Raw genomic sequence first — 14,957 nt, 5'->3', positions numbered from 1 at the left:
GGTAAAATCTTGTCTCGAAAACACAAAGCAATACCACTTCTATTTATTTATTTATGTTTTTCAAGTGTATTTCGAAGTAACTAGACTGTTGGCACGGGCCGATAATAGTACACTAGCATTCGAGATCCAGCCACGTCCATGCAGGTAACTGTACCACTCAGCAGGCAGTGTTCGCTTTTGAACAGACTAGCTGAAGGCGTTTTGCTGAAACAGTGGAAAAGCAACGGACAAACCACGCTCAAAGAGCTCGCCGTTCCTGTCACCCGGCTCGCTCAGTAAACATGCTCATGGAAGATCCTGTTGCATAAGGCAGTCGATCTTACGCGTCACAAGAAAGGTTTGTCAGAAGTTCGCACTTGTTCCGACTAGCCAAAGAACAACTTTGTTCCGAAACAACAACAATGGAACTCTTCAGAGTCAACAAGTCAAAGGGCTCGCGTACGGAACGTAGACCAATGTCGACAAGCCAATGCGAGCATTTCGTTAGGCAGCAGTTCGTTCGGGTCAGTGAAAACTCCAGTTGTTTTTAAAGTACGTTTTGATGCGAAACACGACCATAACTGAAGAATCCGCTCAAGGAGATTGCAATACAAGCCCGGCTGAGATGAGCACTTTGTCATGACTGAGTATTAGGGTTAGAACAGGTTGTTCACAAAAAAAAAAAAAAAAAAAACCAGCTCATCTCACTTGAACTGACATAGAAGCCTTCAGCGTAGAAGAGGGTAATATTTTAGGTAATACTTTTATATGTTCAGAACATGTTTGCTGTTACAATGTTCACTGTCCTGTTCATTACGATGTAATAAAAGTGTGTGTTTTTTTCCTGTTTGTGTCGATATGGGTTGAACGTGTAGCGTGTAACCCTCAAACACTGAAAGGCATCCGTCCTGAGCTGCTTGTATTGTTGTACAAAGGGGGAAAAGTCAATTTAAAGCAGCAACACGTGACATATAGCAAAATGCGCCGAAGAATCTTAAGGTAACATAATGTGTGGGCCCTGGCTTTTCCTTGGGAAAGAATTGTTCTTGTTTTGCGAAAAGGCAGAATGCTGGTTGCGTATGAATATTTTTCTGTGTCATGAATTTTGCTAGGAGCCACTGGAAACACGAGGCACAACGAAGCTGTTGGTTCAAAACAAAGGACAGGGTCAGAAAGAGGGGACACAAAACAAACAATCACGAGGGCACAACAGGTCGGGCACAGGACAAAAATCAGTGTATATGACGCAAGGAGACAGAGGGAATGAGGGGCAGAAAGGCACCACAAAGACAGACGTGGGTTATGGCACTTTTTTCGACTGTCCAGCACTCCGGAGAGTGAACAGGGTTGATAAGATGAAAACAGCACAGGGCAGACTAACTACTTCCTCTTATTAAGAAAGAAAGGAGCACACAGGGTATACAATATAAATACATTCAGCTTCAGAGAGGAAACAAAGAGTGAACCACTACTACTTTAGCGAGTGTCATTGCTTTAGCGAGTGTCACTACTTTAGCAAGTGTCATAGAAGACGTGGACAACAAAGGTGTGGCTGAGCAAAATCGCCAGGGAGAGCGTTAGGACAGAAAAGGAAGGGGAGAGAGACACAGGGCTTTTTGCCACAATGGCTGCGAGGCGTGGCCGGTTTAAGCATCTGCATTTTTTTTTTCTTACAGGGTGGTGTTAGGTTCCCCAAGCCTCGGAGCCTCTGTGGCTAGGTCGGGGAAGGAGGGTCATAGGAAAGGTTTCATGAAGCAGGGAAGTAATGCAGCGCAACCAGGTTCGAGGAGACCGCGTCCTAACTAGTACTGTGCTGAGGCGGTTACGTGCATCAAAAAATGCGCGCATTCCGCACCGATCTAACACTCTCAGCAAGCGCAAAATCACTCATAAGAGTCGCAGCAACCCAGTAACATGTTCTACCTTGAACCTGGCTGCCCGTGTCTCAATATCACCAGTGGCTCGTGTGACGTGTCCGTGTGTCGTGTATGCTGTGTCCTGTCCTCTCCTACATGAGTCGGGTCTTGTGTGCTTCTCTTAACGCCTCCTAAGCGCGGCCACCAAGAACGAGACCGCCGAGCCTCGTAGACTCGTACGCGGCAGCGGCATCAGGTCCGGGGAGGGCGCTCGAGGTGAAAGTGGTGTCGGCCGCCGGCCTGGACTCGGTGCCGGGCTCGTTGGTGACCACGTCAGCCCTGTAGCCGAACTCGTCGGCCACGTAGGTGACGGTCCTGGTGCGGCCGTCGCCGAGGCTCAGCGAGTAACGGCCGGACACACGGCCGGTGCCGTCGCCGGTCTCCTCGTGGCCGTGGCTGCCCTCGATGTCATTGGAGACATAGCCGAACGAGTAGGGCTGGGGCACCTCGACGGGCGCGGCCACAAACGTCTGGGCACTCTGCAGAACGAAACGAGATCCATCACCGGAGTGAGTCAATATCAGTGATTTACTCTGAAATAAGGCCTACGAGACTTGAGGGGCAACATAAACCACCCAGGACGTCGGCTTTCAAAGAGTTAAAATGTGACACTCGGACAACTACATTCGACTTTTGTTCTGCGTAAATTCGATTGTTTTGCTCGGTCGAAGTTTTTTAAAATTTATTGCTGAAATTTTTTTAATTCAAAATAGAATATTTTTTGTGCCAATGAATGCAAACTCGCGACGCCGAGAACATTATGGACTCACAGACTGGAAGTTAATGGCGTTGAGATCTGCCCGCAGACGTACACAAACAAAATACAAGAAGAAATCGCAGTTAGCTACTAAAAACGGGCCGTGGCGGCGGTTCCTGCACTTTATTTTACTTTTTTCGCTTATTTAACTAATAAAAAATCCATTTGTAATTAAAGTAGCCTTTCTATCAATGAAAAGCGGTAGTTAAGGGATATAAACCAACTCGTGTTTCTCCTCAGCGTCCATTCAAGCGTTCTTAAGCGTTGTTCAAAAAATTTTACCAGAAGAAATAAGTTCAAAGCTAAGGACCAGAGCTAAATGCCGGTATTCAGATTCAGTGCAGCTTCAGTAGAAGAAGATAAGAAAAAGAAGATATGGTAGTTGTCTGCGGAAGAGAGACGATCATTTAGAACGAGATAACTTGACACTAGCTGCAGCTGATGAGCAAGAGGGCCATTTGATTTATTAGGCGTAGATCACGGCCATAAAAAAAAGTGCAGTGTTTAAGATATCAGTGCGAACCTTATTTTATCTCTGACGTCACACCACCAGTGTTCGCTGACAGCTAACGAAGCACAAGACAGTTCACATCGAGAAGCTGAGTTTTACATATGACTAATTCCGGCCACACCTGTGTGGTGTTTTGGGAAGGTAATACTGATTTTACTTGTGCGCTTCTGGCGTTGTTTCAAGGAGATTCGGGAACTATTCTCTAAAGATTTGGTTCAAGCAATTTGAGGAAATGCGCCTGGGCACTCACAGAAACTGACTCAACGAATGAGTTTTCTTTCACATTCTGGAACGAAAATACCCTCGCAAGCGGAGATTCATCTGCACTAGTCCTTACGCTTCACGTGGTAAGGAAGCACGTGGCGAGTACGTAATTCAGGCGTAAATCGCCCCATTGGCCATCCTTACATCTACTGAGTACAGTTTATCGCGCTTAGCTCGGACGACACCGTCCGTGACATTCCAGTGCCAACGTATCCAGTTCGACATCGAGATACGACCCCGATTTCCGTGAATCCACGAATAAAAAAAAAGAGCATAAAGGCGGCACACCGCGGACAGCAGCTTCTGTGAGTCGCGCACCGCTGGCTAAACATGGCGACTGCTCGCCGCAGCTGCTGCCGCCGGACGCGCGACCCCAAGGGGGGCCCCCTTCGGTGTTTGGGGTTAATCTTAATTACTTACGGTTTCAAGGACCAGGTAGGCGCTGCATGCGAGAACGACCAGTATTGCGTGCTGAAGGACGCCGACGCAGGTTTGGTGCACGAGTCGTGGTGTGACCGCAATGCCGATGAGCCGACGACGATCGTCCGTCCAGCGGGAATGCCAGGAAGAAGAAAATAAAAAGGAAACAGGGGGCACATTTAGAGACCATTTCTCCACCTTGGCATACAGTTTCATTTTCTGACCCCGGTCTGTTTTTATTTTATTTTTTTTTTCTGGCCTAACTCTAGTTGCCCTCGACGAAACTTACATACGAAAAAGCGCTTCTAAAAGGAGCAGCATGCCATCCACAGGACTTACCCCGGCACACGATTTTATCTTCAGCGTACTTTTCCCCCTTAAAATTTGTACGATGTGACAGGTTCACATACGAGGTAGGCGCAACTTATACGACGTACTCTGATTGTGAAGGAAACAAAATTGGCACGCAAGTCGCTAGCCCGGACCGAGTTCTGTCATTGGTCAGCTGCCCGTCAGCTGAATAGAGCAAATTTAGAGTAAATTCACAAATTGCAGCTTCATAAGTGCCTCTAATAGCGGCACTGGGCCTCACTGTTTACTATGCAGGACAGTCAGCAATTGTAGAGCTCGAGTTGGCGAAAAACCGCGAGAATTCTCTGCCAACTAGTGGAGGGTATGTTGCTTCACAGCATGAACTGCTGACAACTTGTACCATAATTTCTAAATAATTTGCCAACCCCTGGGTAACGAAGCAGAATATTAAACGGTCTAGCCTACAGCACTCCTGCGAAGCTGTACCTTTCTTAGCATCTTGAACATAAACTGGTGCCCCAAGCTACATTAGCACGTTCACTGCGCCGTGAGTCACAAGTCGGTTCCGTCGTGTATTCCTGCCGTGCGACGTGAGTAGCGAGTCATGCGGGACAGGTCAGATTTTTTAAGGACCCTGCAAAAAGCACACATGCCAGGTCGCTCCTGCCGTCTGTTCGCGGTTCCAAGAAGCTGACTTCGCCGGTGGATCACGCCGCACCAAGGGAAATGTGAGGGTGTCCCACCCGTGGGCCACGACGCGCAGAGATCACTGGTGGATCACGTCGCACCCAAGAAAATTTCAGGGTGGCCCGCCCGTGGGCCACGGCGCGCAGAGATTAGGGCTCCGAACATTGCTGCCGCAGTGAGCGACGTGTTAAATACGAGTTGTTCTAGCAGATGAGCTAATCTGACTACAAGCCAGCCCGCGAAACTGCTTCAGCTACTTACTGCGACACGCAAGCAGCCCTGCGGTTTCCTCGATATAAAAACTTTAGGGGTTTGTAGCGGGGCAAAGCACGTGCATGAGTTAGTAAACAAAGTGCGGATTGTAGTAGTAGAAACACCTAGAAGCGTTTTGATTTATGGGGCAGGTAAAAAGAAAATGTTCAAATATCTATTGTCAATGAAGGGAACGAGAAGAGTAAGACGACGAGGTTCAAGGCGCGGGTTTCAATAGTCAAGACGTTCAAATCTAAACAGGAGCTGTAAAGATTAACAAGATACTGTGTAGAAGATAGGGTGATTTAATTTTCGGTACGTCGCCCAATTTAATGTCGTACGAAGGTAGACAGTGCAAAACTTTGTATAAATCGGTGCATTAATTCGGTTCCTTCATGAAATGGAAACATCGGTGGAGGTGTTGCTGAGAAGTGCGCAGTCATATATTATAGAATTTTTGCTTGGGATGTACTTAGCCCGCACGCGCCTCCTTAACAGGGAACCTTGCGAAGCTGTCGCGCTTTTCTGCTTCGCCCTCGGGGCCCTAAATGCCTGCGCGATCTGAAACTGAAACAAAGAACTATATTTGCACTTCTCTTTTACTGCGACTAGTTAGCACTCTGTCCTACGCTTAACTATGCTCCTTACACGCTCTCTCAACGCATGGCTTATAACTGCCATTAGTTATGCAGCGAACGTATGGTCAGCTTAGGTTGTGCAGCGTAGGATACTCCTCTCCGAAGGCTGCATGAGTGAAAAAAAAAAAAAAAAAGTTTATCGCTTCGCTCTCAGACGCACCTACTCCCAGAAGGCTGTTTTTTTTCCGTACTCAGTGCTCACCTTGTACATTTTTTTCCTTAGCTCGTGGCGCGCCCCAAAGGCGATTCCCCCGTGGAAGACTGAGAAGCAAAAGGGACAGAAGAAGTGGCCGCTGTGCACCGTCCCAGCGGCAGTCTTCCGCTTTTATAGGGCGAACCGCAGGAGGCCCCACCTTCGATTCAGCTCAGGGCGCCAATGGCAAGCGTCCCGACCCAGTAAGATATTGTCTTTCGATTCCAGAATCTGCATACTCTCCCCTTTAGCCCTCCTCCAATTGAATTTCGGTTAATTTCTCGAGCGGGGGCGAAGCGGCGACGGAAGAAACAATCTCCGTCACATCTCTCGAGCGCGGCTTTCGCCTTCGAGGTGAACGCAGGGGCGCCTCTTTTATTCTCCCGCCGAGAAGATAAAGGAAGGACGAGCACACGATCCCCGGGCGAACTGACAAAGCCGATGCTGGGCGACCCCCAAGCAACGACGACGAGCGCGTATCGAGACCCCCACCGACGACACAGCAACTCCCTCCGTCGCTGAGCGATGAGAATCGCGCGCGCGGCCCGGTGCGAAAACAAAAATATATAGAAGGGGGGGAGGGGGGGGGGGGGACGCAACCTCGCAGTTTTCGTGCATTGCTTTGTCCTTTTCTTTGTACCCCTCTCACAAGTTGTGTTTTCCCTCGCTTGTTTTTTTCGCACGACGCTAGATCGCGCTTATTGAGAAAGAAGTAAGAAGGAGCGCTCGGAGCATCGCGATACCTTTTCGGCAGGCTTTGTTTCGATTTTAACTCTTGCTCGACTTTTGCGTGGTGTGTGTGTGCGTGCGTATGTGCTAGTTTCGATTTCATGAGCACTCTCTCCCTCTCTCACGGTGGCATCGAAAATATGATGCACCCCTCCAAAAAAGGGGTTGGGAGGGTTGGGTGCCGACGATAGTATTGACTGAAGCACCAGGAAAGGGGAACGTCAGGCAAGAGCTCGTCTCGATCTTGATGCGAACCTTTCATATTGCTTGGGAGCTTGACGTTAGCGAACAGAAGCTGGGATAAGAAGGAGAGAAGACTTTTTCTTGGTCTTGCTCCATCTTCATCGCTCAGAAGGTCATAGCGCCAGAGGTATACGGCCGTTAGCTACACGAGTACATCGACTGAGCATGGGAAGCCAGGCCGTTCGCTTTAAGTGTATTGTTCTTCAAATAGATGGAATACGCATTTTACGAACGCATGCATGCGCGTCTGGAGTGCACATTGAATGTACAGTTTACTGCGTATGAATGAATGGTATCACCCGATGGAATTTAAATGAACCTGCATTAAGCCTGAAAGAATTGCACCCCGATAAACAATTAAGATCAGGGTGAGCAACCTCCTCTGTCAAGAGCAGACGACGTGCCTGAAACGAGGAAATGCGAAAATAAAGCGACATTTAAGGAAGCCTTTGTATTCGTTAAACATGACATAAAGCAGCTGCCTTGAGGTTTCTACGAGACGCGAAAGATTCGCAAGTCGAGATAGAAAGCGGATATTATTTGCAGAGATAATGCATGAAAACCCTCTTCAGCACCTCTTAAGAGGTCCACATTCTCAAATTCGTCTTGGGTAATTGTCCGCCATCATGTTGCAACTGATGACCGTTTGTTGTTATAACAAGCTACTTTAACTGTATAACAGGAGTTTCAGAGAAGCCGGCCGCTAATCTTTAAAACAGGGGTTTTTGAGGTAAAGAGAAGTTTTTCGCCGCATAGTGATACAAGTGTCGGCGGTCATCAAAAACATGCGAATAATGTTACTACTTTTCTAGCTACTTTAATAATTCACATTACTAACAGTAACATTAATTAACATTAGTTAACATTACTAGTTAACATGATTTGCCTGGTTTTACACGTCCACCATCGCTGGTATTAATGTTCCGCAAAAAGCTTCACTTTACCTCAAAAATGCTATTTTCAAATGTTAGTGACCGGCTTCTCTGAAACACCCGCTATAGCTCAAGTGTGTGCGCGTGCTTGCGTGTGTGTGCGTGCTAGCGCACGTGTGCGCGTGCGTGTGTGGGTGCGTGCGTGCGTTTGTGTGTGTTCGTGGGGGGGGGGGGGGGGGGGGTGCAGAGAGGCTAGTGATCCTGTTTATTGTATAGGGAACTGCAGCTCAAGTTTGCCGTGTCGACTGCAGCGCCTTAACACACAGCATAGCGAGAGGAGCAAGCAGTTTTGGGGGCGCTCTTGGTGCTATTCCACGCCACCTTCCTGGGCTTATTGGCATGAGCTTCTGCGCTCATGGTGCGTGTCAGTTATCTGGGTTATGTCTACAGAAGCGAGGCAAATAGTGCTATCTACCAAACGCGGGCTTCTAATCGTTCAGAATGTGCTCTCGCGTTTGTAGCGGCCCAAGCGACTGACGGCAGCAGTTTTTAGGCACCTAGTGGAATAACTGCAGTGCCATCTGGGCAGCGCACGTTCCCTATATGTGCTGACAGCGCTTTACGAAATGAAATCAGCACTGGCGTGTGACGTTTTATGTCGCGAGACCACGAACAAAATGGCGATTGCAACCTCCCTCCTGGCTTGTCTTATATCGAATATTATCCCAATCTTGGCAGCTCGGGGGTTAGCGGCTGATGCTTAGCCATAGAGTCGTCACAGTTCGTGGCCAATCGCAACTAAATCAACTAGCATCGATATATCAATTTCTTGACACGGCTACACAATCTGCCAACTGGGCTGTCTCACGGCAGCACTGACGCCGAACGACCAGCATTTATGTGCCAACATGATCGATGTTAAGCACACATACAGAAGAAAATCCGGTCTGCTAATTGGGCCGGTTGCTTCTTGAATGGTGTAACGAATGCTCGAATGTCGTCACAAGTGCATCACGCTCAGTCTTCGCACTGAATTAAAACAATATTGTTTCTTCGAAAATGTTTGACGTAAAACGACGGCCAAGTAAGAAATGCGCACAATATAATTCCAGGAATCGGAGTTTATTGTCACAGCGGACAGGGCGTGAAGCTGTCAACATAATGACAGAACACAGCAGTCACCACAACAAATACAGACCAAAACGCGGCAATAACAGTAACAGAAAACTGACTGACTGATACAAGACCGTCTGCAACGAAGGGACTACAGCAACAACAACAACCCTGTGTTTGTATTTGCCCACCAGAAGATATATTTTTTGTTTTGTACATAAAATTCACTACCAGTCGCATTCTTCATTGGTCAACGCTGTAATGCCAACCGTGGTAATGGTATGTTATAGATGGTATAGTATACTATAGAACATGCAAAGGTAACCAGCATTTCCTGCAGATAAAAGGCGGACAAAGTCGACCCATTTTTTTTTTTCGAAATGAAAGCTGTGAGTTGCAAAAATAAAACGAAATAATGTACACACCACTCCCGAAATAACAATGTTCTTTCTATACATATATACACTTGCTCGTGTCAGCAAAACTTACTGACCGATATAACCTTGGACACTTACTAAGTCGCATGGCGAGAAGGGTATCGATCGAAGAACGCGTCCGGAGCCGTATTTTGTAGGATTTCTTACCCAAATCTTTTCCTTTGCCCCTTTTCATTTAGAGAGGCCGGCCTTCGATACCAGAACCGATTAACGAAGTTGTTTGCTGGCTATAAACGCAAACCCCAAAGGTGGCAGATAGAAAGGGCAATAGAAATGACTCGTGATATAAATCTTCACGAATTACGGCCCCCGGTCCGCAAAACCAAAGTGAGATGTCAGACCTTCATTTTTTTCCTCTTCCCTCTGGTGGTACAGCAGTAACATCGCAGGTACTCAGTAATACATTCGTTGACGCATCATTAAACACTAACCACATCAAAAGATAAACACTGCAGATCACTACCGTGCAAAGCCTCCGCAAAAACGCGATAAATCAAAAGAACAGGCACACACAAGTAAAAAAAAATAGACGTCGGCAACACCGTACAGGCTGACTTCAGGCTGTCGATTTGATTGGTGAAATCAGCGCTACATTTCGCGATTTTTTTTTCTTTGCCAAGTCTGAACTCCGATTCCAGTCAGGCTGATGTTAAATGAACGCGAAAAGCCACGCGTAATATTTTAAGTCCTTGCAATAAGCGCCTCAGAAAGCAACACGATATTGAGCAAACTGTGCCTGCTTTTTCAAATTACGCAACATAAGGTTCGCTTGATAGGGCTATTGGTACCGTTCGTGACCGTGCGCAGGCACTGAAAGAGAAAGCGAGGACACGGACGAGACTGGCCAAAGGCGATCCAATTCCCCAAAAGAACCATGGCTCCGGTACGTAACTCAAAAGCAGCTTCACTTTCAGACCTTGAGTTTTATATAGCAAATGGTGGAAACGCGTTCCCTCATACTGAGGACGGAAAAGCTGCCTCATTCACAATCCTGGCATGCGAACTGAGTTTACGTCACCTTCCCTACAGCTCATACCTAGTTTCACCTTCGCCGAAAAACCTCACGAATATCTCTTTCATGTCTATCACTTACACAGAACTCTGCCCTAGACAGCTCCGACCAAACCTTGCGGAGCACTGGGATAAAAGGAACATATTTGTAGTTTCAACCGCGGACAGCAGAAACGCAGACACAGAGGAAAAGGGCAACCAAACAACTAGTCCAGAAAGCGCGACAGCTTGTTAACTTCATCCACGAGGCTAACCCGTACCGACGTTTGTGTAAGGGACTGCAGAAGATGCGAGGTTCAATGTCGCTTAAGCGCTGCTGCTCGGTTAGCACAGCCGGAGTCACCCGAACACAACTGCACCGCCACCACCCCATCGCTACCGCCACCTCTGAAAAGCGCACGAAAGGTGCTATAAGTAATTAACTGTTAGCTTGGCGTTTTATAGTGTTCTTTTCCTCTGTACACGCGACGCGCCGTCGGCTACTTCCTAATTTTTCGCCATCCATGCAGTCCCCACCCGTAACGTTCACCACCCTACGGCTCGAAGTAAGCGCCGTCGTCGCTGGGCGCGGGCAGGTAGCCCGGCATCCTCGCATGCGAAGGCGCCACTCGCCGCTCGACGTTATAGGACGCAGCGGCCGCGGGCCTGGAGGCCGTGGCCCGAGCCGCAGATCGAGCCCTGGCCTTGCGAGCTTCCGCCCTGGCCGCGTCGGGTCCCGGCAGCGCCTCCGAGTGGACGACCACGCCGGAGGAGCTGGCCGACTCGGTGCCCTGCTCGTTGGTGGCGATGCCGGCCCGGAAGCCGTCCTTGTCGGCCACGTACTTGACGACGCGCATGCGGCCGTCGGCCAGCGCGATGCGGTAGCTGCCGCGCACGGTGCCGTGCTCGTCCCTCGTCTCTTCGCGGCCGTGGGTGCCGTCCTTGGCCGAGCTGCCGTAGACGAAGCTGTACGGAGCCGGGGGCCCGGGATCGTCGGCCTGCAAGTGGAAGACGTGAGACGGGGAAATAAACAATTAAGGAATACTTAAGACCTGCCTTAAGGATATGACACGATAGCGTAATGCGTAATTTCCATATATGCACGTCATTCTCTATTTTACATTCATAGATCCCTGGGAGTCCTCTTAGCCATCCTGGCGCAGTGGCGCAGCGGTTAACTGATGCGGCACTGCCTTGCGATGGCAGGTGCTCCCAGTGGTGAGTCTTATGCGGCCCAGGTTGCTCTACTCGAGAGACCACTGATTAAGTTAACTCCGACCTGCCACGGTGGGCAATTTGCTCACTATCTGGTGGGCAGGTTGTGATGACGCTGAAAGGTCGCGAAACGGGCTGCCCTGACATCAGACCAGACCCCCGCAGCTCTCCCGAAGGTCATGTTGAACACACGGTGCTACCCGGTCTTACCTAGCAGTCAAGCTATCGCTTCAATAGTGACAGTTGTTTTGTGAGACGTACAAGACGTACACAGGTAGTTATGGTGCCGCGCCATCATAATTACCTGAATAAACGGCGTGCATCTTAGCTGCCCCGGGCCCGAAGGGGTAGAACACGTGATAACTTACAGTATTGCCGCGTGTACAACGCACAACAGAAAATAGGATAGCGTCGTCTAAGGTACGATACTTGCACTTGTGCGCAATGTAACCACAGCGGTTTTGCGCATTTGTTTGCGAAGTGCTGACGACTGATGCTGTCAGCACAATTTTCTGAAGACATATATGTCCTCGAGAGGGAGAGCACTTTTGGAGTCTTCGTACTTAACACATGAAAAGGGGTTCACTTCTTCCTAATGAGCGTTACTAAATACAATAATTCAAATACTACATGCATCCAAAGCTCGCGTAAGTTGCAACGTTTTTTTTGTTTTTTTTTCTGTGCGGGTGATCAAGACTGCGGAGCTTAAGAAGCGCAAGACAACAACAAGGAAAACGCATAACGCACTCACCTTGACCCTAGACGGCCTGTCTCGCTGCGCTAGTGCGGCGACAGCTAAGAGCAGGAAAAGAAACTCCTGCGTAAAGAGACAGAGAAGCATCAGCATGAGACCCAACGACCCTTATAAACTTTAGGGTGCTTAAAGCTGTGTTATCTGGGTTTCTGTCCAGCTGTAACAACATTGGGGTGGATTGGGTGAGCTATGAGGAAAAAAAGGGCGAAGTCTCGTCCTCAGGCTGGATACTTACACTGCGTGAACCGTGCCGCGAGGGAACAGATAGAAGAGGGATCAAGTAGTAGTAGAAAGAGGGATCATTAGGCGCACTGACATTTCCTAATTCTTTATCCATAATAATGGCGGCCACCGAGTCTGGTATTAAAATCCACGTCCTCGTGCTTACCGACAGAAAGCCATAGCCACAAAGCCGCCGCGAGGAGAGTGTTGCAGTGTGCTGCTAAAGCGTATTCATTCCCGTGTTCATTCCCCTCCGCGGCTGGCTACGCGATGTGGCAGTACCGTAAGATCGTGACGCCGCATATTCATTACCACCATCATCGGCAGCAGTAGCAGCCCAACTATGTCCAATTCAGGGCAAAAGCTTTTCCAGTGGTTCTCCATTTAACCCCGAGCCGGGCAAGCTGCGGCCACCTGGTATTCTGATTTCATCCGGCCAAATGACTTTCTGCCTCTCCTTGGTACTACGTTTACCAACTCTTGAAATACAGTCCGCTATCCTAAGGGATATCAGTTATCTGCTGTCCGAAACAGATGACTGTTCATGTCCATTTCTTCTTTATTTCAATTTGCACACTATTAACTTCTGTTTCCTCCTTAACCCACCCTCCTTCCTTCCTATTACGGCCCTCATTAAGGCACCTTGGCAAGTGCAACTATCCCATTACTTCATTTCTGCCATGCATCATGTGCGTTCAATGCAAAGAGTTACTGGTGAAATTTGCTACAACGCATACCGAACTCGTTCCGTGCGCTTCGTAAAAGACATCCTAACCTTGATCATTATCTGTGAAACCTAGAACTGAAAATATATAAAAACGGCGACCATTTAGTATCAGTTTCCTCTGCTGCTGCTGCTTCGTGACAAGGTATCGCGCCAAAGTACGGGCTCCCTACACAATATGAAGGACACTGAAAGCACAGCGAGTGCTCTCAAAAAACGAACACGAAGTGAGCACAGTCAAGCGATTTTTGCGCTAGTGTATCCTTCGTCTTCTACAAATAAGCCTTTACAAACGTGACAAAATATTAGTCTTGCTCAGAGATTACCTGGACGACACGCTGACAACGAAATTCACTGTGGAGTTGGCGAACAAGATAAAGTAGAGCAGAATAACGAAACTTTTTTTCCTTGAAACCAGGTGCGCTTCTAATCACCGCGCGTTTGCAGCGGGTGAGGCCGCCCATCCGTCCCTCCGGTAACCGAGCCAGCATATCCGTTTTGCGTTTCGCTCGCGAACAGCTACGCAGCTCATCAGCAGATCTTTTCGACTCAGCTCCCACGTCCTGTCGTCGGGCGTTTAGGCAAGAACGTCAGCAACATTTCAGGCGCGCGCGCGCAACGTCCGGCGGCGGACACACGACATCGTGTACAGAGTCCTGGCCCAGACGACAGTCGTGTCAAGCGCCCACGCCGAGAGCAACGACGGCGGCCGCGTGCACGTTGCAAAAGGATGTCCCGCGTGCAGCACCGACATGGACGACCGCTGTGACGACGCGACACGGAGCGCACGACTTCGACCTTACCTTGAGCATCGCGCCCGCTTCGACGACAACGACGACGATTTGGACACGGACAAACACTGCTGACAAGCGCGGCAACTGGTGATGTCTCTCGTCGGAGGGCGACGTTTTATACACATTCCGCCGCAGAATGCATGAGTTTGCAAAGCAGCCGATTGCGCCACGCCCCCCTTCTTGCCCCTAGCAAGGGACAAGCTACCAGGATCGCAGGAGGAAGGCGAAGGAAAGGCGGTGATGACGGCAGAGGTCGGGACGTGTTGGGGTGAGTGCAACCTGTCTACTTTAGTGTTCACGCTCTGTCAGCGACTCATGACTTCCGGGACATCTGCAAAAAAACATGTGACGGTGTCGCGCAAAGCTGTCTCGATGTCGCGCACGCGAGTCGGAGATGAGGGCAGTGCTCGTTTCGAAAGAGCCAGACTCGGAGCCAAACACTTGGGTTTTGGGGGGGAGTGGGGGAGCCCGGCGCGGTGACCTTCTTTGACATTCGGAGAAGGGGAGTTTTGTCGCGGCTACCCATGCGTGACACAACGCCGACGGAGAGGGAGTCTGACGTAAGGTTTCAACGGCCGCTTCCGCGATGCATAAATTGTGCATAACCGTATGCCTCGCTCGGCCAAGCGGCGATGAATTAAGGATCGGCGAAACGACGCAGCGTGTTCTGTTCCATGCATACGTTTATCTGCAACACACTGACTCAGCACGGCTGACTTAGATCTAGATACTTTGTAGTACACGGCCTGTTCGCCATGAATAAAGAACTTAAGCCGCATGTCACGCTTCTGGGACGGATATAGGGGTGTGTGAACAAACTTAAGTCACGCTGCTCATTTAAAACCATGACGTAACGCAACCAGCAGCCACACGATCAATAATAGCACTAGCAGTTATAGACTTATATCGCATCCCCCCATACACACTTGTGTAGA

General features: G+C 49.1%; 2 protein-coding genes across 2 annotated transcripts; both read right to left on the bottom strand.

The window, feature by feature from the left end:
• Window positions 1-6,017, bottom strand: LOC149359128 (cuticle protein 10.9-like). The gene is made up of 3 exons (XM_089568980.1): window positions 5,939-6,017; window positions 3,848-3,898; window positions 1-2,374 (listed from the first exon to the last, which is right to left on the bottom strand). Exons 1-3 carry the CDS (start codon window positions 5,945-5,947, stop codon window positions 2,027-2,029), a joined length of 408 nt encoding a protein of 135 aa, XP_089425106.1. The 5' UTR covers window positions 5,948-6,017; the 3' UTR covers window positions 1-2,026.
• A 2,862-nt stretch (window positions 6,018-8,879) lies between these two features.
• On the bottom strand, window positions 8,880-14,147 carry LOC149359127 (uncharacterized). The gene is made up of 3 exons (XM_089571371.1): window positions 14,032-14,147; window positions 12,280-12,345; window positions 8,880-11,311 (listed from the first exon to the last, which is right to left on the bottom strand). The coding sequence occupies exons 1-3, from the start codon at window positions 14,038-14,040 to the stop codon at window positions 10,868-10,870; spliced, it is 519 nt and encodes a 172-aa protein (XP_089427497.1). The 5' UTR covers window positions 14,041-14,147; the 3' UTR covers window positions 8,880-10,867.
• Window positions 14,148-14,957: the final 810 nt, after the last annotated feature.

Source organism: Amblyomma mixtum, chromosome 2, assembly GCF_055824585.1.
Source record: "Amblyomma mixtum isolate Tamu chromosome 2, ASM5582458v1, whole genome shotgun sequence".
Lineage (NCBI taxonomy): Eukaryota > Metazoa > Arthropoda > Arachnida > Ixodida > Ixodidae > Amblyomma > Amblyomma mixtum.
The sequence above is the reverse complement of the archived record's forward strand: the minus strand, read 5'-3'. Positions and strand labels throughout refer to the sequence as shown.